The sequence below is a fragment of the Girardinichthys multiradiatus genome, chromosome 7 (genome assembly GCF_021462225.1).
Source record: "Girardinichthys multiradiatus isolate DD_20200921_A chromosome 7, DD_fGirMul_XY1, whole genome shotgun sequence".
In the NCBI taxonomy this organism is placed as follows: Eukaryota; Metazoa; Chordata; class Actinopteri; order Cyprinodontiformes; family Goodeidae; genus Girardinichthys; species Girardinichthys multiradiatus.
Genome location: NC_061800.1, coordinates 37841611 through 37868636, shown reverse-complemented (window position 1 = coordinate 37868636; position 27026 = coordinate 37841611). Strand labels below are relative to the sequence as shown.

At 36.5% G+C, this 27026-nt stretch overlaps 1 protein-coding gene across 4 annotated transcripts in view; it reads left to right on the top strand.

The window, feature by feature from the left end:
- thsd7ba (thrombospondin, type I, domain containing 7Ba) overlaps positions 1-27026 on the top strand; it is a 356829-nt gene that overhangs the window by 210981 nt on the left and 118822 nt on the right. For all 4 annotated transcript variants that reach the window (XM_047371186.1, XM_047371185.1, XM_047371187.1 and 1 more), the window contains exons 9-13: positions 4832-5023; positions 7624-7855; positions 19754-19869; positions 20720-20852; positions 24814-24917. In XM_047371186.1, coding sequence (XP_047227142.1) covers positions 4832-5023; positions 7624-7855; positions 19754-19869; positions 20720-20852; positions 24814-24917 — 777 coding nt within the window. The remainder of the gene's footprint in view (positions 1-4831; positions 5024-7623; positions 7856-19753; positions 19870-20719; positions 20853-24813; positions 24918-27026) is intronic.

Genomic DNA, 27026 nt, shown 5'->3' with positions numbered 1-27026 from the left:
TTTTGGTTTGAAAATGCATACACCTCTGTGATTCTGTTCCTTCAGTTAAAGTTAAATTGACTTGAGAAAACAAAGAAAGTGCTGGAGTGACTGCAGTTTATTGCTGCTGGATAGAGCATGGAGTAGCACACACTACTGAAATATCGAGTAAACAACAAACGAACAACTGAGGCATACAGAAGAATACAACAGTTACATGAACAAACGATCAAGGGTCTTAATTAAAAAAATTTATTCAATAATAAAACATTTTTCCATCATGAAGAAAAATCCAACAGATATGATTCATGATCAACCTGTGTGTGAGAAAGCAATACCAAAAAAGATGTGTTACAGTTTATTTATCTCTCGTTCAAATTTTACCATACAGTGCTTAGCAGGGTACATTTTATGAAGACATTTAAATGACACTTCCTTCACCTTATTTGAAATGAAATATTTTTGGAGGTTACATATGGATGAGAGAAAATAAAAAGTGTGCACATTTTACTCAACATCCTTCAGTTTCCACTGAAATAATTTGAAAACATTTCAGTAGTGCCTTTGAGAGCATGTAGCATTTTACTAGTGTCTGTGAGAGCCTTTCAGTAGTGCGTGTGAGAAGTTTTCTGTAGTGCATGTGAGAGCATGTAGCATTTTAGTAGTGTGTGTGAGAGCAAATTCAGAATAATGTCCTTGATGGCCGCTCATTGCTCCTGCCCTATCTCTCTCTAGGCACTGCCAATCAAATGGCTGAAGGAAAACTCCTCAATTTGTCTCCTGCTAAAAAGAAATAAAAAATTGTTTGAAAATATTGATGGTCTTGTTGTGATCATGAATATGAATATAATAGTTAACATGTAATATTTAATATTAATACTTTAATATTTTATTAAATAATATTTTGGTCTGTTAAGGATTGTCCTGTGAATACCAGCCCAATAAGACGGTGGTGGCAGGACTCACTTGAAAGGAATGAGCCAAGCTCTGGCATTATTGAACAGCAAACTCTGCACACATACAGAATGAATTCACACAATTTCTTAAAATACAAGAATTTATTAACAAAAATAAGCCAACCCAACTAAACTACCAAGCAGAATGAAAGAATAAGGAAGACTAATGGGCTATGTACAATATAAACAAGTTGATCAAAGATGGTTGAAAGCCATGACCAAAAGAGTGATGCAATGTTACCATGTTTGAAAACCCAGGATTATCTTGAAGAATCTGGGAATGAAGTGAAGTTAGTCTTAGAACCAACTTAGGCAATAATTGGCATACCTTTAAACAACCATTCATAATGCAAGATCAGATAAAACATTATTTTAATAAAATAATATTTTAAAGAATGATTTGCTAAATAAAACCAACCTTCTGGATCAAGTTTAGTAAAATAATATTTAGGGAAATATTATTTCCTAGATTGAAACTAACAACCTTTTTGGGTAAATAATCTTTAGCTGACTCAACGTAGGCAAGCACATGTTCTTAGCTGTTAGGGGTTGGAGCTAACAAAAGAAACGTGTAGCTTATCATCAGAATCAAACACATAGCTTTAAAATACCACTAATAAAAGGGTTAAAATGCATAAGTGTGGATGGCGTGTTATGGCCAATCTTCTGTGTTTAAAATCATCCTTTAAATAAAGTTTGTCTTAACTTTAAAAACACAAACACAGAACACAAACACTGAGCACATGCGCTGAGCAGCTAATCTGCTAGCACTAAAATAGCTGAGTTCTCAACACAACAATGGGAAGGCTTAACTGCACGTTACTGCTGTAGCCACAGTGATGCGGTCCCACTGTCCTTCCTTCAGACCGGAAAAAATTGCTACACTCGGTGTTGTAAAGACAGGGTCTCTGCTGGGAACTCTCTGGACACAGTTTGCATTGCTATTAATAGTTAATATTTACATTAACAATCTCAGTTTGAAGAGTTTCTAGTTTGTCTGAGTATATTGCCAGTTCACATTTGGATCTCTGCATAGTAAAACAACTTAAATGGCAAAATAATAAAATTCAAAATTGTAAGAAGTATTTACATCAGTAGTTTGCATAAAACAGTGATTATCTGTCAGTGGTTACTAAGTTTAAGTGTTGAAAATACCAGACAATACACAATATTGTGTTTATTGCATACTTATGCATAAGGTAAAATATCAAAATCAATGTTATATTATTTCAGTAGCATGAGGTATAATTGTTGCTTTTCGATCTTAAAAAAGCTATTAGATCATGTCAATACCTTTTTTGAAACCATAGTGTGTTTTAAGACTTTCCTATTCTAAACATGTCATCTCCATGCCTAAGCAGAAGTAATTGAGGATAAAACTTTCTACTTCGTTTTTACCATATAGATTTGGTTATGTTTTCTGGCTGCATCTCATTTTTCATGTAGGTCATTTTATCCCAGTAATGTGAGGCTTAACCTATAGAAATTTGTATATGCAATGTTTTATTTCATGCTTGCTTTGTATAAAGCGTGCAAGTCAGAAATAATTACCTGGGTGGGAACGATAGTGAACCATGACAATGAATTCCCACGCAGCGTAAATTCTCACTCAGTTCAAAACAATTATGTTAAATGCAGCTTCGATTCAAGTGCTGCAGCCCCCAGATCACTGCTTAGTTAGGTGCACTTAGGAAACGTGTTTTTGAGGAAATGCAAGCCTGTTCTCCCACATCTGTTCTTTGATTTATCTAATTATGTAATTGAAATTACAGTTATATGTTTTTGTAGTATATACAGTATTGTTGAGTTTTGTTGTATAAGTTTTATTTAGTTATTATTTTTGCAAATGAATTTATTTAAAAAAACATTTTGTTATCCAGTAAGCATAATGTATTTATTTTGTAGAAGCAGTACTAAGATTTTATGTAAAACAAAGTTTACTTATTTTCATTATTATTCTACACCTGCTGTATTGTGTTTGGTGTAAAGTGTATGAGCACATTCTTATGTCCTAAAACCAAATCTCTGTATATAGTAGCCCCTGGCTTTTCTCCATTATTTCAGAGTAGACAATCTTCTCCTGCTACACACATGGCAAATATTTTGATGTTGTTTTAGATGCGTTAACTTTATGGGCAAAAGGTTTTCACATTCCCTGAAGGCGTATTTTGCATTTATCTCAATGCTAATTTTTTTCTGCATTTACTGTATCCTCTATACTAAGAGTGTATCCTTTGGAATAATAATAAAAAAAAAACAACAACAACAAATTGATAACACATATACCCTAGCAAGTTCAGCAAAGTTAATGATAGTACGTGCTGCACGTGTATATCTAAAAACGACGCCTCAGCTGCTGATGGCATTGTTTTGACAAGTCAAATTTCTTTCTATTTCTCTCTCACTATGCGCCAGAGAGACCATAACAGAATGTAAAAAATATATTATTTTGAGGGAGGTTTTGCTTTTCGCAGTCTTTAAGAATAGTCACATATCAGTTGTTTGGTTTTTGTTTTTTTTTATCCATAATTATATTGACTAATTTGCTTCTCAGTTGTAATTATGAGCAGGTATTCATATTTCATAACATGCCTGTAAGATGAAGGCTGAAGGACGACTTTTAAAACTATCTCAGAATACTAAAAGGAATTCCAATGGGATATTCTTTATATCAAATGACATTCTTTCTGTGTTTAACCATGGCTTTTCAAGGGAGCCCTGTTTGCCTGCAGATATTTGCCAGCTCCTACACTCTGAGAAACTGTTATAGAGTTATGGTAAATGTTATACTATTGTAACTGCAATGTAACAATGCAAAAACAAAACAACAGTTTATAATGTATTTTAATTTTACAAAAAAAAAAAAAATCATTAGCCTGCTTAAACTTGGGATGGCATGTGCTGCTGGATTGAAGATAATATCTTTTGTAAGAGAGAATAGCATTTCAGGTGGTTCTTTATGTTCTGAACAAGTTTGGCATTAAAAAGCAAAAACAACTCATTAACAAACCTGACTAGCAACAATTGAACAGTAAAATTAGTGTCTAGTATGATTAATGCTGACGTATTAAATCATAATTGAGTTAGACTGTTGTCACACTGTCACATACAATAAAAAAGCATTTGTTCCCTTACAGATTTCTTCGGTTTTTGCTTTTCTTATCACACTTAAATGTTTCAGATCAGTAAACAAATTTTAAAATCAGTTTTCGAATCATTTCCCTGTTTGTTATGTTCTGTAGTTGTCATTCCCAATATCTTCCACAGCATGCTCTCCTTGTTTCTCGCCTTTGCTGGATCCTCCTGTTCCCCTGTTATTCCTCTTTCCCACTTCTATGATTCTCTCCATTGACCTGCCTGTGTTTCATGTTGTTTTGTAAGTTTTCTTTTTCATTAATAAATCCTCACATGCTTCAATTATGTCTGCCCTTTGGTCCTTCACCCAACCCAAGCATCAAAATTAGTAACGCCAACCTTAATGCTGATGCTGAAAAATAAATACTAAGTTTTTGTAACACCCACAGTTCCAAATTTGTTTTCATTTTTTTTTTCTGCACACATACAGCTGGACGCACAATATGGTGTATTACAGCACTTTATTGTGCTTAATAAAAAATCTAAATTATGTTTTTAAGCATGACTGAAATATTAATATTTTCACATTTTAAGCTGCCTTTCTGTTTATCACATGGTCGACATTTCTTTTTCCGTAGATATTACATAAAACATTTCTGTTTTATTAACATTGAATTAAAAAACCCTGAAAACATAACCTTTTCTCTCTTTCAATGTTTTTCATAAAAATGGATGCCTGTAATGTCACATAACTCTTAATCTAGATTGAAAGTCACAATTCCAAGTTTTTAATTTCTGATGTCTTATTACGCCATGTTTAGGAGGTGATATGCCTGACACCCACTGTGTAGATGACCCTCCACCCACTAAGGAGGCCTGCAATGTTGCTTGTTCTGCAGACTGTGTGGTGGACTCCTGGTCCTCCTGGTCTTCCTGCTCACACAGCTGTGCTACGAAGACCGCAGAGGGCAAGCAGAGCCGCACTCGTACAGTATTAGCCATTCCAGGAAAAGGTAACCCCAATATCTCTCTGATTACTCTGACTCCGTTTGTGTGAAATACGTATTTCTTTCCACCATTTTACTCCGCAACTTGTTAGAATTTCTTTTTTGTTCAGCAATGGTAGATAAAGCTGCAATTCACAGTCTGCAAGTGTATATTGTACCATAGTCTTAACAATGCTCATTTACATTGACTACTTAGAAGGAAAATCAATTAAAGAATAAATTAACTCATGATGTTGAAAAAGAAACATATAGCATTAATTTTCGAGAGTAAAAGTCCAGTTCCTGAAAGATATTCTGTAACTAGAAATGTCAAGAAGAATTCCAGAACTAACTCAAAACTAAACTCAGCAAATAGTAGATAAAGATTGATTGAGCCAAAGGTTTTATCAGAGTGGTTTCACCAGCATTGCAGCCTTTTCAGTTGGTTCCCCAGATTTAAGAGTCTTATACAGACATTTTTCATTTCAGAAAATATTTGAGGTTTGACCCAACCATCCATTATCAGGAACTATTCCTCTGGCAAGTGTTTCTCTGTATACTTCATGTTTTCAAGTCAGACAGCCTTCACTGCCTTGGCAGGCGACTGCTGCCCATTAATCCCTGTAACTAAACACATATCAGCAATACCAGCTGATGAAAGAATCTTGCAGCTTAAACCACATTGCTGGCTATCTGTTGGCTGGCAGAGAAGGCTGTCAGAGTGCACATTTGTGTGAATGCGCAGTATAGCCGTGGAATGCAAAGCAGATCAGAAGTTGCAGGTATTTCCTTGGTTGTAGTTCACTGACAAAGTCAGTTGTGTATTCCCTGTGGTCCGCAGCACACTCCCAGTTAACATGTTTAACATGTCAGTAGTTCAGCTTTTACCATTTTATCTCCGTTTATATTTAGCAGTCCTTTAAGTATAGCTACTGAGGTGTATGGTCTACTCATACTTATGTTCATTTTTTACAGACATTATTGTAAGAGGACTGAATGGCTTGTAAAGATATATATGATATTGATGCAAAACAACAAAAAATATGTAAGTTTATGTTTTTTGTACAAGGTCTAGAAATGAGAAAAACAGAAACTCAAATGAACATGAGACAGTACACTCAGTACTTTGTTTGAAAATAAGTGAAAGTTAGAATTTAGAGGCTCTCTGTAATTTAACTGCTTCATAGCCACCTTAGCTACATATTTGTCATCTAAAGTAAGGGGCATGTTTTAGTTTGAAGTTGTCTATCAGATCAATTTTCTGAAATTTTATTCATCATTTTTTACCAAGCTGCTTCACTTTATTGTGATTTGTGGACGTTCATTATTCTACTGTTATCTGAAAATTCTTTTCACATTTTCCGAAATGCTCAGGATAATTGCTATATTAGATGACCGACTTTGATCATGCCTCATGAACTTTATTACCATATTTGAATGCAGAATATTTTGGTATACAAAGACGTTGATAGTCAACTCAGTGACTGCAGAAGGCTCAGGTCCAGTGATTTTAAAACAACTCCAAATCATTCTTTCTCCATTTTTGTATTCAACAGCTATAGGATTTCTTTACTACTACACACTCTTGATCCAAAAATTTCTCAACCAAACAAACATCGCCAGTCTGATTTGACACAGTTCTCAGGTTCTAATGAGGCCTCACTCATGCATTTTAATGGAAAACCAATCCATATTTATATATATTTATGTAGATCACAACCAGAACAAACAATTCGTCCTTCTCTAGAATCAAAACTGTTTGTGCCATAAAAATTAGTACTGAAAATAGCTGGTGGTAATTTTGTCAAAAAATATGAGAATGTGACAGTGCAGAAATGAAGGATACATCTTAGGTAAAACAATAGCTAAGGAAATGCAATGCTTCCTCCTTAGTTTTTTTGTTGAAGTAGATGCTGTCAATTACAGCCTAGGGCCTCCACTGTGGTCTCATTTTGCCCAAGATTTCACAGGCTAGTTTACAAACCTAAACCAAAGCATAAATGCTTTCTAATGTTCCTTTTTAAACAAGTCACCCTAGAAGTGGACTGTATTTTGTATTCTGTGTACTAACTGTACTAACTGGCAGTTGCTTCTCTGAACAGCTTTGCTAATGTATTTCCTTTTTAGCATTGTGTTAAACACACCTGAAAGCTCCAGACTAAGATGTCAAAACAACTGCTGTGTAAAGATGGCCCACCATTTTTGAAGATCACTTAAGCAAGTGTAATTGATTACAAAGCATTTCGAGTTTAAAATGTTTCCACACATTGTTAAGACACTTCATCTTTTTTGAAATATCCTACATGGCATATTTAAAAAAAAACAAAAAACTTGTAACTTTATCCTACACTGGATAAATGGATTTCCTGTTTTGGCTCTTGCAGATGTTTCACTTTTGGTCAAAAGCCTTCCAGAATGTAAGTGATTAGTTGGAAGGTTTATTAGCTGTTGATGTAAGATTCTAACTTTAGAACTGAACTCAGATAAAGCAACTATAATAAGTTTATTATCGCCAGCTTGTCAGTAGAAACTGTGGGTTTGTGTCTGAGGACAGTAGATCATTCAGCACTTTTTAAAATGCTACATTGTGTAATATGTTTGTATTATGTTTCTGTGTTCCCCTCCAGATGGTAAAGCATGCCCAGCAACCCCAGCCTTAGAGGAATGGCGAGTCTGCAATGACCATCCATGCACTGTATTTTACTGGGAAACCTCAGAATGGGGTTTCTGTACTGAGGATGCCTCTTCTAAATTCAATGAAATTAGCTTGTGGAATGGGACTTCTTCCTGTTCTGTTGGTGTCCAGAGCCGGAATGTCAGTTGCATGAAGATGAATGCTGGTCCGGTCATAAGTAAAAGGTACGATCTCTGCTATGAAGTAGTTTTAATGTCATAAGGACAGTTTTAAAGCATTTTTTGTAATTACCCAACTGAGTGTTATAGTTAGCATGGTTAAATCTACATTTTAAACTTGGCAAACCAACATATCTGTTGCATTCTAGAAATTGTAATTATGTTTTCTCTTTGTCTTTCTTTCCCTACCTACTATAAATAGTTGGAAGATTTTATGCAAATAGTCACATATGTGAATATGGTCCTCACAGAATACAATTTCTAAATACACAATGTTCATTTTACATAAAACACATCTGAACTTAAGGATATGTAGTGTATTGTATGAGTATCTAAAGATGACTCAAAGGATGGGAGCCTCTGTGAATTCACTTCCCAAGAGTTTTGAGAAGTAGTCTCTCTTCCTTTATACTTTCATTCTGTGTTTTTGCTTTTCTTTTGTGTGTGTGTGTGTGTGTGTGTGAACCTGAGATTCATCTTGAATCTGCTCCCCCATTATCCTTCTCTTTCAGCAATACAATATCAAACACTGCTAAGGGCTTTTGTGCTGTCACTTTAATGATGTTAAAGCCCACACCAGAAAGACAGATTTATAAATAATTCACAAAGTTTGCCCTTCTTTAGCTCAACATATTATTGACAGGGCCATAAAATGGATTATGGAGAGGCTTTTTTCTCATACGCGTCCTGTCTGCCACCACAAAAGCTTTAATGAAAGCTGTCATTTCTGCTCCTCCAACAGATTTTGCTTGTACAGTGTGCTGTGAATTTAATCACTTCGCTTCTCTCATATCCCTGCAAAGTGTTCCATTTAATGCAACACCACCTAAAACTTAGACCTGAATGTTGCTATTCATTGGCAATGATTTTGTCTGTCAGTAACTTGTGACTTAGTGTTTTATACTGAAAAAAATAAGCCTTTTGTCTATCCCTTTAAGTTAAATGTGGCACTATACTGTACGCATACACAAACATCATTAGAAGGCATCTAGAATATATGTCTTTGGTTTTTTTTTCATACCAAGTGTCCAACTTAAAATGCTTTCACTCTTTCTGAAAATATTCCCCTCTGAAGAACAGGCATTTCTAATACAAGCAATGTTCTTAGAGAATAAAAGTCCCTTCAGTCAGCAAACATCTAAGCATTTCATGTTGGGCAATAATCTTTGCAGAGAGCTTTGGCTCAACCAAAGGCTTAGTGGGTTTTCCTTGGTATCAGTCCAGAGCCTGCAGGAAAATGTTTGATTGATTTTCAGTTTTATTTCTGTTTCTCTTTTCCACATCTCAAGAATTGTATTTGTACTAATACACCTGTGTACTGTATTCTATATTTTAACAATTTGATCACATGCTATACTCACAATAGCATTCTGTGGTAAAATATATTCTGTAAAGAGCAATATGTAAATGAAGCAAAAAAACCAAACACATGTAATGTTGAATAATAATTCAATACATTTTGTAATGTTTTGTCATGTTACAACCACAAGCTTTAGTGCATTTTAGTGGTATTTTAAAAAACAGACCAAGGAGAGCATTATTCAGAGAAGCATCCAAGAGGTACATGGTAACTCTGGAGGAGCAGAATTTGTTGGTAGGACAACTAGATTCCTTTGGCTTTGCTCAAAACATCCACACACCTTCTTACTCCTGTTTCTAATCTGGAAAAAAAGGTCTACTGTCGTATAAAATGACAGCTGCCGGACTCATAGTTCTGTTGAACCAGCTACTTCCTCAGCTCTCAGCAGTGATGGCTTTATGGAATTCTTTATAAATAAAATTGATTCCATTAAAATAACTTAATTGGCTTACTCTCGAACATAATTACTTCATCTTCAGTAAGTGAGGCATTGGAGGTAAATGTAAAATCTGATCTGTGTTTGGACTGTTTTGTTCCAGTTGAGCTTCGTTTTCAAAAATATTAACTCAACTTCAATTTGTATGTTAGACCCATTCCCAACCAAATAATTTAAGGAAGGGTTCCATTTGATTACTACTCCTATTTTAGTCATGATTAATATATCCTCAGTAAACGGATATATACCACAGGCATTTTAGGTAGCTGCAATTAAACCTTTACTTAAGAAAGCTTCTCTTGATCAAGATGACTTATTACATTACAGACAGGTTTCAGGGATCATCATAGCACTGAAACAGCACTAGTGAAAGTCACTAATGATATTCTCATGGCCTCAGATAATGGATTTGTGTCTGTATTTGTTCTGTTAGATCTCAGTGCTGAATTTGATACAGTCGATCACAATATTCTCTTAGAAAGGCTTGGAGTCAAGTCAAGTTTATTTATATAGCGCTTTTCAGCAACAAGGCACTCAAGGTGCTGTACACAAGAAAAAACATTACAATGATACAGAAAATCAAACAACAACGATAATAAAAAAAATAAATAAAATTAAATAAAATAAACATAAAATAAAGAGAATAGAATGATGGATAAGAAAATGAAAGGAAAATTGGACTGAAAACGTAACTAATAATGTTTAGATGGCACAGTCAAAGGCCACCCTAAACAAATACGTTTTTAATCTTGATTTAAAGCAATTTAGGGTTTTGACGCTTTTACAGTTTTCTGGGAGTTTATTCCAGATTAGTGGAGCATAAGAACTAAAAGCTGCTTCTCCGTGTTTGGTTCTGGTTCTGGGTATGCAGAGTAGATTTGAGCCAGAAGACCTGAGAGGTCTGGGTGGTTGATCCACTGACAACAAGTCTGTAATGTATTTTGATGCTAAGCCATTCAGTGATTTATAGACTAACAGAAGTCTGAGCCACAGGGAGCCAGGGTAGGGACTTTAGAACCGGGGTGATGTGCTCCACTTTCTTAGTTCTAGTGAGGACGCGGGCAGCAGCGTTCTGGATCAACTGCAGCTGTCTGATCGACATTTTAGGCAGACATCGTTGCAGTAATCAATTCTACTAAAGATGAACACATGAATTAATTTTTCAAGGTCCTGCTGAGACATTAGTCCTTTAATCCTGGAGATGTTCTTTAGGTGACAGAAGGCTGACCTTGTTACTGTCTTCAGTGTCTTCAAGTGCCTCTGAAGGTTCAGGTCTGAGTCCATCATTACACCCAGGTTGTGAGCCTGACTGATGGTTTATAGCTGTATTAACTGAAGCTGTGTGCTAACTTTTAAATGCTCTTCCTTTGGTCCAAAGATTATTACTCCAGTTTTGTTTTGATTCAGCTGAAGAAAATGTAGGCCCATCCATGCATTGATTTCTTCTAAGCATTTACCCAGCGCTTGACTATGGGTCCATAGTCACCTGGTGACATTGTGACGTATAGCTGTGTGTCGTCTGCACAGTTATGATAACTTATGCTGTTGTTTATTACAATCTGAGTTAGGGGGAGCATGTAGATATTGAATAGAAAGGGCCCTTAGATGGACCCTTGGGGAACGCCACATGTGATTTTTGTGGTCTCTGATGTAAAGTTACCTACTGACACAAAAAAGTCCCTGTCCTTCAAGTAGGATTTAAACCAATTGAGTGCTGTACCAGAAAGGCCGACCCAGTTTTCCAGGCGCTCTAATAAAATGGAATGATCAACAGTGTCGAATGTTGCACTAAGGTCCAATAATACCAGCACTGTGCTTCTTCCACAGTCTGCATTTATACGGATGTCATTGAACACCTTGACAAGAGCAGTCTCTGTACTGTGGTGAGCACGGAAGCCTGACTGGAAGACATCAAAGCGGTTGGTCGTTGTTAGGAAGTTGTTTAACTGCTGAAACGCAGCTTTTTAAATAATCTTACTGATGAAGGGGAGGTTTGATATAGGCCTGTAGTTCTGTAGTAGCTAAGTTGCTCTTTTTCAATAGAGGTTTGACAATTGCTGTTTTTAGGGCCTGGGGGAAAACACCTGACAAAAGAGATGTGTTTATTACTTGTGTTAAATCAGATGTTATTACAGGAAAAGCTTTCTTAAGGATAGCTGTGGGTAAAAGATCAAGACAGCAGGAAGAAGAGCTTAGTTGCTGTACGATTTCTTCTAAGTTTTTGTATTTTATTTGGTGAAATTGGGAAATTTTGTCAAAATCAGTTCTAGTTGGAGACAATATTGGTACTGGAGTTGATGTGGATGTGCTGGCTGCCCGTCAGATCTTTTGGGTTTTTTCAGTAAAGAAGTTAGCAAATTCATTGCAGGCCCTGGTAGAGTGGAGTTCAGATGCTACAGTAACAGGAGGGTTTGTTAACCTGTCGACCGTGGCAAATAATGCACGAGCGTTGTTTATGTTTTTGCTGATGATCTCAGAAAAGAAAAATTCCCTTGCATTTCTCAGTTGTATGTTATATCTGTATATTCTCCCTTTATACATACTATAGTGAACCTGGAGTCCAGTCTTTCGCCACCTGCGTTCAGCTTTTCGACATTCCTTTTTTTCACTTCTGACTGGTGGAGCACTTCTCCACGGAGACTTTTTCTTCTTCTTGGTCCAGTGGGACACATTTTCTCTGGCAGCTTAGGAGAAGACTGTTTAGAGTGAAGGCTGTTCTCAAACCTTTTATTGTTCTCAGAAGATGGATCATTTTTCTGGTTTTCCGTCTGTAGTGGGGCAAATCTGTTTTGGAGGGGAATTCTATTATTTCCAGCTGTCTCACTCCTATCAGTTGTTGTGACAGCAGCTCACTGTCGAAGTCTCCTTTTCCCAGGGGAAACGGGGGCATTTCTCTGTAATTCTGGCCATTCTAATTTATTTAATTGCTGAGATCTTCCAGTGAGTCGTCCACCTTGATTTTTTGGGCATGCGCCTAAAACATGCCAGGGGGGTCTGCCGGTAGGTTTATTTTCAGTGTTCTGATTGCCGACTGAGTCGTTGAGCTGGCTGTCACTGTTTGGGATCACAGGCAGAGTTGAATCATTGCTGTACCCCATATTCACCTCCACATTCACTTCTAGTCGATGGATTTTCATCTCCAAAACTGCCAATTTCTGTAAAAGTTTGTCGAAGTCCTCTTTGGTGAAGGGAGGCATTTTGTGCTGATTAGCTGGCGTCAACTTGTCCTGCTTTCGAGTTCAATTATAACAACATCAAAATCCTTTCTAAAAAAATTAAATAAAATAAAAATAATAATAATCCTTGTGAGTCGCTGGTAAGAAGTAGTTTTAGTCCAATATTTCCGTAATTTTGGCTAAGAGATAAAAAGTTAGAAGTAAACCAATGCAAGCAAGCAGGGAGCTTAGGAGAAAAGCATCTGAGCAGGCAGAGAGGCGGAAACAGAAATGAGATGCTGTATGGATCAGGGGAAAATCGCTATGCTGGTTGGAATATTATTTGTCTGAGTTTTCAGTTTGTTCATGTAAATGATAAACCTTCTTCGCACTCCAAGGTTACTTGTGGAGTACAACATGGTTCAGTGCTTGGGCCAATTCTCTTTGTATACTCTCTATATATTCTATATGTACTGTATATATGCATGCCTGCAATTGCTTAAATTATTTGATAGCATGGGATAAATGTCCACTGTTATGCTGATGATACTCGGCTATATTTATCCAAAAAGCATCATGTATCCAACCAGTTAGATAGACTACAAGCATGTCTTGAATAGATAAAACCGGGATGACTTTAAAATTTCTGCTTTTAAATTCAGATAAGACAGAAGTTATTGTCTTTTGACCATTCTTTGAAAAATAAATTACTTAGTCAGGCAAATAATGTGGATGGCATAAACTGGCCTCTGGTAATAAAGTAAAGAACCTTGGTGTAATTTTTGATCAGGACATTTGAATCCCATATGATTTAAATCCCAGTGATTTAAATCCCATATTAAACAGGTTTCCTTCTTTTCCTGTCCCTCCATCTGATGTGATTCTGAAAAAGTAGTCAATGCATTTGTTACTTTATGGTTGGATTATTGTAATCCTTTACCATCAGGAAGTCCACAAAATGCAGTTAAAAGTCTTCAACTTATCCAAATTGCTGCAGTAAGAGTTCTGATGAAAATATTAATTTTAGCCTCCCTCAATGGCTTCTCACACATAAAGTTCTTAATCAAGCTCCTTCATACTTCAGAGATCTGATTGTTCCATGCGTTCCTAACACAGCGCTTTGCTTTCAGACTGCAGGTTTACTGGTGGTTTCTAGAGTCTTTAAAAGTAGAATGGGAGGCAGATCTTTTAGTTATCAAGCTCCTCTCCTGTGGAACCAACTCCCAGTTTTAGTCTGTGAGGCAGACATCCTGTCTACTTTTAATACTAGGCTTAAAAGTTTCCTTTTTTGAAAAAGCTTATGGTTAGAGTGGTTTAGGTTATCATGAGTTATCTTTATAGTTATGCTGCCATAGGGTTAGGCTGCTGGAGGACATACTGACCACTTTCCTCACTCTGTTCCACTCGCCTACTACTCTCCAGTTTTGCATTATTTGCTGTTATTTCAGCTTTTAACTTTATGTTCTTTCTCATTTTTTTCTCTTCTTAGAAACTACATCTGCTCTGGCATTCTGTTTAGAGAGGGGCATGTGCTGGGCTACTGCTGCCAACAACTTAATGTTCTCTTTCTTTAGATGGTACACTTGGCCCTTCTTTTATCGTTTAACCCGTTTTTTCTCCTAGACATGGCAATTGGCTTCTCAAAGAGTTGGTCCTAGCAGATTGCCAGTAACACTGAGCCTTGAGATGTTTTGTGAATTTGTGCTATATGAATAAACTGACTTGAATTAAAACTATTAATCGCACACTCCACAAATCAGGCCACCAATGAACTAAAACAATGCAAAGGCTCATTCAAAGCTTGCCACAAGCCATATAGGGGACAAAGCAAATACGTAGAAGAAGGAGCTACGGTCAGATGAGACCAAACATTTTATGTTTGGTCTATCTATCTGTAGATTGGATCCCCTGAACCTGAGCAGTCCCAGCTCCTGCAGGAGTGCAGCTGTGATTTGGCAACACAGATATCCGCCCATTACAACAGTGGAGTCCAGAATATGGTTAAAAACAATGAAATCAGACTGATACAGCATTAATATCAGATGGTTTCATAGCAGTTATAGTTTAAAAATCTTCAAATGTGACCTTAAACTGTGGAGAAATACGTAGATAGAGTGGATTTTAAATGAGCTGCAACATTCCCGACTCCTAGAAAAAATTAAAAAAATTAGGAACCATCCAAAGTCATTATTTATCACAGTTTATTAGCAGTTAAGCTCTCAAACTGAATTGTAACCAGTTTTAACTCGGAAGCTTGTAATAATCCACAAAAATATTTACTAATTAAGGTCTGTAACATGTGTCTCATAGGCAAGGCAAGGCAAGTTTATTTGTATAGCACATTTCAGTAACAAGACAATTGAAAGTGCTTCACATAATGTAAAAGTACATTGCAGTGACAAAACAATATGACAAAAGTACATTGCAATGGCATGATAAAAGAAAGTAAAGGAAAGTAAAGAAAAGAAAAGTTTGGCTACAGACTGAAATAAATGAATGCACTCGATGCTGTTAGGCCCATATTTTCTTAACACAAATCAAATGTTTACTTTTGGGCAGGAGGCAACTTCTTAGAACTGTTCTGACACATTATGTGTCTCTATAATGGGGGGAATATTACTTTAAGAACTGGTCCGCATCTGGACCAAGCATCAAAGATTTCCTGGTGCTCTGTACCTTCCTAACTTCTTCTTGGAGAGCCCTGCTCAGCCTTGATCTGTCAGGGAGGGGGCTTTTACATGGAATTGCTTCTCACTGTGGACAGCGAGGTCCTTCACGATGTCTGTTCTTAGGAACAGTAATCACACAAACACACGCACAACGCAACAGTGTGTCTGTTCCATTAAAACTTAAAACCATGAAACAATCAACAAACCTGGTCAGTTGTGAATGTTTTTATCTGTATCTAACACAAAAAATAAAAACAATATTCTAACTTTACCAGTTAAAATCTCTTTAAAATGCTTTGATAGCAGCGTTACTCTCTCCATAGCCATGGAGGTGCTGAAAATGTATTAATAAATTCATTTTAAGGTTGGTGGATTTAATTCATTAATTTAAATGCAAACCCTGTAAAACACGGTAATAATTTAGCCTGGGTGGCTGCGCTTAACTGTTATGTTTGCAAAAAGTACAAAGATTCTATCGTGTAAATTAAAATTGCCACAAAAAAAAAAAAGACCTGCAGAATATAATAAACCAGGAGATGATGGAAAAAATGCTGGGGATATTCAACGAGGCAGAAATGTTTAGAATCCTCCCACTACAAAGCTCCACCTTTAATTAAGGTCCATCCAAAAGGTCATACCTCCCTATCGGGTGTGTTTTCAGTGTAGAGTTTTGATTGCAGTTGTGTAATTTGGTTCCTGTAGTGGAAATTATCCCAGCACAATAATCCTAAGCAGAGCCACAACTACAATGGAATGGAATGGTCAAAATCTCAAATTTATATTAAAGAGCTAATTCTACTGCAAGACTTGAAAATCAATGTTCATAGGCATTCCCTTTCCAACAGAACTGAGTTTGAACTATTTTGCAAAGAATAGGTAAAAATATCACTCTTTACATGTGCAAAGCTGGTAGAGAGACACTCAAAAAAACTTGTAGCTCTAATTGCAACAAAAAGTGGTTCAGCAAAATATTAAATCAGGGGTGCTGCATACAAATGTACATTACTCTTTTCAGATTTTTCTTATTTTTGTAAAAATGTGAAAATCATTTTCTTCCCACCCTAAATTATGCATTATGGGTTATTGCATAAAATCCCTATAAAATACCTTGAGGTTTGTGGTAATAATATGACAAAATGTAAATAAGCTCAAATGTAATGGAAGTAGTTGTACTAAATTTTGCTTTAAAACCTTTTTTTTTTTTAGGATATAACTTAGACCATGACATTAATTTTGTCTTTGACTGTGTTCTTTAAGACATTCAGTAATATCTAAAAGACCTTCAATCCTTGCACTGTTGTCACAACTGAGCCCCATGGCCTTAATTGTAAATTTGACATCCTAATTTTGGGTAAATCCCACAATATTTCATCAGCTGCTTGTTGCGTTGCCATGCCCCCTGGCATGCATCAGTGCAAAAATGCAGCAAGAAGTGAGGAGATAAAGCTTGGGAAGGAAAAGGTTTTATATATCCTGCCTTCTCATGCTTTGGCATACTTTGATGTCATTCCTGTCTGTGACGGCTTTTGCAGTTGGAGGGATGTGGCACCATGCTGGGCCTCCAGTGTGACCTGGATTTCTGGTTGTCTGGGAGAAGGGAGTCACTTAGCCTGAAATGAAATTTGGAGAACTATGCAGGCCTCTGTGAGACAAGGAGAAGGTTTTGCCTGTTGCCTGTTGGTTGATAAAAACATCAAAGCTAATGAATTATTTTATTTTACAGTGCTGTGTTAATCCCAATCAAGTTAAGGTTCTACAACACACCAAATGGGCTGCTAAAGATACATCACACAAGATATTAATCTGCCTTAAAAAAACAAGAAAATAATAATATATATATATATATATTTTTTTTATTTATTTATTTATTTTACAGCTAGAAAATGTTTGAAGCCAATAATAAAGCATTTGAGCTTAACGCTACCTTTAGCATAGCAGACATAATGTACTGTTAAGCAGTTCCCTTGCCCTCATGTTCTCTCCAATTAAATTAGCACTCTTGTTTTAACCTTTTGTTTCTAGATTACACTCTAACAAAATTCTAAATCTGATTTTCCTGTAATTAGAGTTGCACACTTCTGTTAACCGGCCATTATCCTGTATTTTTCCTTACTTTTTTTGGAGACAGGTAGAGCAAAGTATACTTTTAGACTTTTGTTTCTGAGAGCTGCTGCTTACTTCTTCTCCACTGGGCTTGCAGATTAAGAGAATAGCGATTGCAGAACTAAAAAACAATTACCCAATCTCACATAATAAAAATGTGTAATATCTTGGTCCACTAATTAGCATTGGAATGCATTAGCAACAATTCTTTAAAGTTATAGCAGTGCAATTACTGCTGGATATGGTTTTCCTTGTTTCCATTGGTCTTGTGTTAACAATACAATTCTGCACAGTTGCTTGCTATTTTGGTAAAGATAGATTAAGAATTTGAATGAGCCGAAGTGTCACTGGGCTTTCACTTAGAATCTCTTTAACCCTTTTAACAAATCTACTGTTATTTCAACACTCAATGCTCCGACATCATTCAGGATTTGAATGAGTAAGTGAAAAAGTTCCAATAAGGATGCTAGGCATGTAGTCTGTAAAACACAGTGGGAATCTAAATTATAAGATCTTAGTACAGGACTAGAGAAGAAAAAAAAAGATCAGTGAGAAGAGTGGTTCTCTTGCAATCCGAGGGTTGTGGGTTTGATTCCAGCTTTCTCCTCCCATATGTCGATGTGCCCCTGTCTTCTTGTAGTTCTTGACAAGGTTTGCGCACACTGCAGCAGGGATTTCAGACCACTCCTCCATACAGCTAGATCCTTTGGGTTTCGGGGCTGTCGGTGGGCAATACAGACTTTCAGCTCCCTTCAAAGATTTTCGATTGGGTTCAGGTCTGAAGACTGGCTAGGCCACTCAAAGACCTTGACATGCGTCTTAGAGAGCCTCTCCTTAGTTACCCTGGCTGTGTGCTTCGGGTCGTTGTTATGCTGGAAAACCCACCCATCACCCATCTTTTAATGCCCTTACAGAGGGAAGGAGGTTGTTCGCTACAATCTCCCGATACATAATTTATCATAGGTACTCTTCGAGTGATGGAATCCAAAACAAAAATCCAGAAAATCACATTGTTACATTTTTAAGTAATTACTTTGTAGTGTATCAAATACTTGTTCTCCCCACTGTATGTAAACTATAGCCAAAGCATACATTGTCACATTCCTTAAACAGCAGCGTTGTTCATGTCATAAAGACTGCAAGGCAAAAGTACCATTGACTGAAAGGGATGGCAGCTTTCTGACAATATAAGAAAACATTATACAGTATGTTTTAGATTACAAGTGATAAGAGGGAGAGATGATATCCTTACAGTTTTGAGAAGTGCATCATCAGGTCAGGACCTGTAGTTATGTTTAAAGTCATAAAAGTCTAAAAAGCTCTCTATTACTTTGATTGCTTCTGTATCTACTGTGTTTGTGACTGAGAAGAGGACAAATACAACCTGATGCACAAAATAGGTGCAAATTGCTCACATTTGCTAGACTTGATGGAGGTGTTTGTGAAAGTGTTTGTATCTGCATGTATACAGTGCAATCTGCTTCTTGAATTGAGTGCAGCAATAAAGCATATAGTCAGTTTGTGCTGCTTTGCAAATTCCCTTCTTAGTCTTTGATTAGAATTGGGCTACTGTTTGGTTAGGTATGGGTAAATACTATGTAAACCTTATATCACAACATTTCCAGCAGTTTTTAAAGGAGTAAGCTCATACTTGTCCTTCCTTACTATTTGTTTGTTGTTAAACTGCTACTTTGTTGCAGCTTATGTTCTACACAAAAATCTATTATGTTATTGAAAAAAGGCTTCATATTGTCTGTGTGAAATCAGTTATATAATAGAAAATATCAAGGCTCTGGGGAATTTTTTTAGTTTGGGCTTAGTTTTGTTTTTTCGACATGGATGGGAATCTTTTGTCTTCATGGGACTGGGACTGATAGAAATGTTTGACTCAAATGTAAAACATAAATTTTAATGTTATGTCTGTGTGGGTCCATTTCATGTCTTTCCATAACCTTTGACCAGCTTTGGTGTATTTTGTTTGGCTGCAAGATTTGTTACCATGAATCTGTGCTTTATTTGTACTGTGAAAGGCTTTGAATGTAAGCAAAAATATGTGTTGAAATAATCTGTGAAGGAGAGGACTGCTGCTTCGTTATATTGTCTTTTATCAATGAAAAGCAAGATGTGCATTGGTCATTTGAATAAGGTCTTTTTAAAAACACTCTTTGTCTACACATGTAGGTGTTTAGATTCTTCTCGCCCAGAAACTAACCGACCATGCTTGCTTCCCTGCAAGAAGGACTGTGTAGTGACCCCCTTCAGTGAATGGACAGCATGCCCAACATCTTGTCTCCCAGGTAGATCTTTGCATGATTTTTTAAGAAAACTCATAATAGAAATTACAACTAAAAACCCAAACAACAATAATGTTGATAACATTTTAAAATGAAAACAGTTTGGAACACAGTACAATGATATTTTACTGACACAGAAATAATTGTTAATAAATAAACCTAAAATGTATGTATAATTGTATTTTGAAAGTCATGTTTTGTTGAGAGGGAACAGTTGAACGAGACAACACAGAATGAACAGGCACACAACACTGTTTAAGTGTGATTAATAATTACATTTAATTGCAGATGACAACCTTAAGTGTTTATTACATTTAGCTGACACATCAAGTGGAAAATGGATATTTAATGATTTTTCAATATGTGCACCGTAGTATCTTGGAAGTTTGAAAAATATGTAATGGTTTTCAGAAGAAATGAGCAGGCATCTCATCGGTGTAAATAGGCTGTCGTCCACTGGGCCTGCTGACGATGTAATCACTTTCTTAATTGCAGCATTTTCTATGTTTTGTAATTAGTTTTGTGTAATGAGCCTTGGAGCCCGAGCCAAATGAAGCCATTACATTGTGGTGTGTCCGAAAACAGACTGCAGCGAAGTAGAGGACATCACGACCATCAAGGGCATGCTAATCAGAGTCAGATCAATTTCAAGACCACTTGTTTCTTTGGGTGTCTCTTTGAGATGTTAGACTGGGCTGATGATGTCTGATCTTCAGACATTTACCAGAAGCTTTTGTCCTCAGGATTTTGGATTCTCATTTACAATGCTCACATTAGTTTACCTGTGTGAACTTTTTGTGTACTGAATTGTAAAAAGATACTTTTTGTGTAATTTGTGTTTCATGTTGAACAGATAATTCAACCGCTGCCATGCAATCTCGATACAGAATCATCATTCAGATGTCTGCTAACGGAGGTCAAGAGTGTCCTGATACACTGTATGAAGAAAGAGAGTGTGACTCAGTTCGTGTTTGTCCAGTCTATAGGTAAAAACAAGAATTGTAATAAAATATGTTCCTTTTCTTATCAGCCGAAGTTAACCTAATTCACCAACATAATTATAGTGCCTTTTGGAACATATTAAGGGTAAAAACATGGTGAATAACCCTTGTTTATAAGTTCATTGGTGTTCTAAATTACTTGATAGCTGTAATCAAGTTATTAAGGTAGGTTATCGAATCGACATTGTTTAGTTTGTCATGGCAGGTTACAGTGACTAGCAAAAGTAGTTTACCTATTTAAATTTTCACATTTTGTCTAACTACAACCACACATTTGATTCTTTTATATTGTGTTTTTGTGATAGATCAACACACAATGGTGCATAATTGATTTCAATTGTATAAATATATATTTGCAAAGTGCTAGGTGCTTTCATGTTAAGCTTCCCAGAGTTTATAGAACCACCTGCTGCTGCAATTGCAGCTGCATGTCTTTTAGGGTATGTCTCTACTTGTATTGGATGGAGACAGTCTATGAACATTCATTTTCAAGACTTGCTACAGATTCTCTGTTGGATTTAGGTCTGGATGTTGACAAGGACATTTGAACATTTCAGTGTGGTTTAATCTAAACAATTTATTTTTAGCTCTGGTTGTGTGTTTAGGGTTATTGCTCTGCTAGAAGGTGAAACTCCAACCCAGGATTCTCCTGTATCTATATCAGTTCTGACCAGCTTTCCCAAGTCTGCTTGAGAAAAGTCTGCTTTTCACAGCATGATACTTCCACCAATATGTTTCACAGTGGAAATGGTATAATATGTTCAGGGTATGTTCAGGGTGCAGTGTTTTTTTGTCACACATAACATTTTGCACCGACGTTTTGGTCTCATCTGACGGAAACACATTCTTGCAGATGTTTACTGTGACCTTGACGTGGCTTGATGCAGACTGCAAATTCTTATGGCTTTATGTCAACAATGGCTGTTTTCTTGCCACGTTCCATAAAGGGCAGACTTAGTGTGCACGACTAATAGTTGTCATTTCAACAAATTTTCCCACACACAGGTATGAATCCCTGGAGAACCTCCAGAGATACCATGGATTTTTTTGGGCATTCTAAGTAATGCTCCCACTTGCCCAGCCTGTCAGTTTCAACAGGCAGCAATGTATTGGTATGTTTGCAGTTGTGCCATACACTTTCCATTTTTTGAGGATGAATTGAACAGTGCTCTAGAAGATGTTTAAGTTTTGGGATATTCTTTTATAGCCTAACCCTGGCAACCTTTTCCCTGGCCTGTCTGTTGTGTTATTTGGTCTTCATGATGATGCTTGTTCACCAATATTCTCTAACAAATCTCTGTCTTCAAAGGCCAGCTGTATATATATTAAGATTACATAACATACAGGTTCTATGTGCTAATTAGGTGATCTCTGTTGGCAGTTGTTTGTATTCAGGACTGTTAGGGTAAAAGGGTTTTAATAGAAATTCATATTTCTATACAATTCTTTAGATTTATTGTGCTCAAATGTTTAAAATTATATTTTTCTTCCACATGACAACTGTGCATGCCTTTCTTGTAGTATATCACGTGAATTCCCAATAAAACACACTGAAGTTTGTGGTTGTAATATAGAAAAGTGTGAAAAGGTTTTAGGATTGACACAAAAACTGTTTTCCAAAAATGATGTTCTATGTTTGCACATTCAGCATTTTCATTTATATCCATCAAACAATGGAATCAGCTCCCATACAGTTTGAAGTTGTGTGAAGATCTGCAAAACTTTTCTCAAAACCTAAAAACACACATTAATAATCAACTCTGTCAACATAAGTCCTAATGTAGTGTATTCCTTTTATTCCTTATTATCAACTGTTGATGTATTTGTACCTAGAATATTTAGTATTCATTAGTTTAGACTAATTAACCTTGTTAAGTAATGTGTTTTGAATAGGAACTGCAAAGAATGTATTTTTTGTATTGAGAATTGTTTTATTGTGCACACTTGCCTAGGGACTGCAGATGGAAAGAAGCTTTAGCTAAGTCTGGTTCAAAACATCTCTTCTCATTGTGAGATTAATGTTTTTGTACATAGTCCCTGACAAATAACTAATAAACTAAACTAAACTAAACTAAACTATAACAACTATTTTATATATTATTTATGCATTTGGGCTTATACCTGTGCAAACATGAGATATGTGGGCTTTGATAAAGACTTTACAATAATGGCAGAGTTTAAGTTTGGGCTGTTAGGTACAAGCGATAATCTCAGAACAGTGAAATGCAATGCTGCAGTGAAAAGAAAAAAAAATTGAAGATTAAATTTTGCCATATAGATGTTAGGTTATTGCAGAGAGCACCAGTGCCTGCTGTCTCAGCTATGTTATCTAGACTGATGACATTATCTGTAAGGTCCCAGATGATGAAGCCATAATGTATTTGATGATATTGCCTCGTGGGTGATTATGACTTTGATCCACTAACCAGGAAAGCAACCTCTAAATTAGATCATAAACTGATCAGGCATTCAAAACTGTGTGGACTCTTCTTTCTCAGGTCCCTAATTATGTCAAGTCTGAATGGTTTGATGTCTAAGTTTGGAATTGACAGACAGATGAAGGTTCATTTAACAGTAACATCTTGATTGACAGTCTGAATTGGTCTCATTACAGCCATACAAGTATTTGTGAGGGTGCATAAATATAAATATTCATATTTCCAAAAAAGCAAGAAGGGGGCTATGACCAATCCTACTCTGTAGAATCAGGTCCAATGACTCATTTGGAAGTTAAGTAACTACTTCAAAATGAGCCTTTAGTCAAGGATATCTGGCTAAAACAGATGTCCTCTCATTTCCACAGAAAAATGCATGTCAGCTTCACTTTCACAATCAATCATTTTTATTGTCCCTTTGCTGCTGTTTTTGGTATTTGACAGGCATAACTGGCAGTATTAGCTAATTAATGTCAAAATCCTACTCCCTGCATGTACACAAATAGACTACCAACTCGGACGTTGTTTGGTGCAGGAAATAGTCCTAAAGCAAACAACTGTAGTAACAAGGTTTGCAACTATTTCTTCTAGCATTCACTTATTCTTCTAGGTGAAGTTAGACCTTATTTTTTCAATGTAAGATAAATAATCACCCTGAGGTAGCTAACAGCTACTCCTCTGAGTAGTTGTTAATGTAATATTTCTATTGCTGGCAACAGCCCATCAACAAAGAAGACCTTGTAGATTAAGAATAGAGTGTCATCAAGTTGTTCAAATGTTTATAAAAAAAAACATTTATCAGTAGTTTTAAACTCTTGAGCTGTTTAAATTACAACAAGATCTATAAAAAGTTCATTGTTCTTAGCACTTTGAAGTAATGACAGTATTAAAATATTTATCATGATTTATAATGAAAATTAAGTATGAAATAAAGAAGGTTGGAAATGCAGTAGTTAAAATGAGTCCCATGACTCCAATAAATAAACTGTGATTTAATTTATTATGGTTTATAATTTGCAGTGTTCATAATTTACCAACTGCTAATCTAAAGATGAGAAATAACACAAAGAACAACTGGTTTTCACTCTCTACCTACCATTTAAATGCTGACTAATCATTATATAATATTGCACGATGCTTAATATTATAAATGCAAATTAGCCATTGGGTTAAAACATTTAAAATCTTATTGGGTTTTTATTGCTATGTTTGATCCCTAATTGGTATAAGCTATACATGTATAAAGATCCAAAACACGACCTATTTGGTATAACAATAATTTTTAAGGGATATATTGCAACATTAGCATAAAGAAATTTATCATATATATGTTTGCCGCTGAACTGAGAATAAACTAATTTAAAAGCATTTTTATTTTTATTTTGTTTTGTTATGTCTTAACAACATGTGAAAATACTTCATCTTGACTGGATGCGGCCAGCCAATATCATATGTTACAAATTAAGTATAAAAAGTTTAAATATAGCCTTTGTGTCTGCCATTCTATCTAGGTGGAGGATGCATAAGTGGCACAGTTGTACTCTGGTGCCTGATTCTGTTAGACGAGGATTATCCGGATCAGGAGAAGCCTGTGGAAATGGTTTAGAAACAAGAGGCAAGTATTAACTGTGACCTATTGTCTTTTCCACAATTTCTGTTCTCCACGCAGCTGCTGCCACCATGTACTGCATCACCTGTTTTCGGACTTTTTTCCCACCGTTCCGTCCTTGTACTGTCCTTGTTTGAAAAAACAAATCTGTTTTTCCTGGGCTTCTTGAAAAAGTGATTTAGAAAAGAAGTAAAGATAAAGTTTCTGTATTGTTTTTTTAACCTTGGCTTTCTAATAATGCATGCTGCAAATTATAAATATATGATTGCAAGAATGCAAACACTATAATGATCCCTTGTTGTGTTGCAGTTGCATAAATAAAGATTTTGCCATTTAGCACTTGATGTTGATTGGATAAGATAAGATATACTTTTTTATTCTGGATTTACAGGTCTTCTTTGTCATTAAGAGAAAGATGGAATATCAACTGAGAAAACCTGTCTTTAAAAACTATTTTGCACTAATAAAACATGAAAGACAAGCTGCATTTTCTTGATTTATGTAATCAAGTGTGATTTTAATTGCTGTCACATAATTGCCTTTAATTTTAACACAATTGCATATTGTCAGTGTCTCTATGCATACCATCTGAGATTGTAGACTTAACTTGGATGTGTTGTATTTGCACAGCAACTAAAAGACCAATATTCTCTACCACTCACCAATAAGTGACACTATGGTTATAATCAAGAGGTTTTAGCTCATAACCTCTATATCATTCATATTGTCAAAAACATGTCATGTATACAGGTCCTTCTCAAAATATTAGCATATTGTGATGAAGTTCATTATTTTCCATAATGTAATGATGAAAATTTAACATTCACATATTTTAGATTCATTGCACACTAACTGAAATATTTCAGGTCTTTTATTGTCTTAATACGGATGATTTTGGCATACAGCTCATGAAAACCCAAAATTCCTATCTCACAAAATTAGCATATCATTAAAAGGGTCTCTAAACGAGCTATGAACCTAATCATCTGAATCAACGAGTTAACTCTAAACACCTGCAAAAGATTCCTGAGGCCTTTAAAACTCCCAGCCTGGTTCATCACTCAAAACCCCAATCATGGGTAAGACTGCCGACCTGACTGCTGTCTAGAAGGCCACTATTGACACCCTCAAGCAAGAGGGCAAGACACAGAAAGACATTTCTGAACGAATAGGCTGTTCCCAGAGTGCTGTATCAAGGCACCTCAGTGGGAAGTCTGTGGGAAGGAAAACGTGTGGCAGAAAACGCTGCACAACGAGAAGAGGTGATCGGACCCTGAGGAAGATTGTGGAGAAGGGCCGATTCCAGACCTTGGGGGACCTGCGGAAGCAGTGGACTGAGTCTGGAGTAGAAACATCCAGAGCCACCGTGCACAGGCGTGTGCAGGAAATGGGCTACAGGTGCCGCATTCCCCAGGTCAAGCCACTTTTGAACCAGAAACAGCGGCAGAAGTGCCTGACCTGGGCTACAGAGAAGCAGCACTGGACTGTTGCTCAGTGGTCCAAAGTACTTTTTTTGGATGAAAGCAAATTCTGCATGTCATTCGGAAATCAAGGTGCCAGAGTCTGGAGGAAGACTGGGGAGAAGGAAATGCCAAAATGCCAGAAGTCCAGTGTCAAGTACCCACAGTCAGTGATGGTCTGGGGTGCCGTGTCAGCTGCTGTTGTTGGTCCACTGTGTTTTATCAAGGGCAGGGTCAATGCAGCTAGCTATCAGGAGATTTTGGAGCACTTCATGCTTCCATCTGCTGAAAAGCTTTATGGAGATGAAGATTTCATTTTTCAGCATGACCTGGCACCTGCTCACAGTGCCAAAACCACTGGTAAATGGTTTACTGACCATGGTATCACTGTGCTCAATTGGCCTGCCAACTCTCCTGACCTGAACCCCATAGAGAATCTGTGGGATATTGTGAAGAGAACGTTGAGAGACTCAAGACCCAACACTGGATGAGCTAAAGGCCGCTATCGAAGCATCCTGGGCCTCCATAAGACCTCAGCAGTGCCACAGACTGATTGCCTCCATGCCACGCCGCATTGAAGCAGTCATTTCTGCCAAAGGATTCCCGACCAAGTATTGAGTGCATAACTGTACATGATTATTTGAAGGTTGACGTT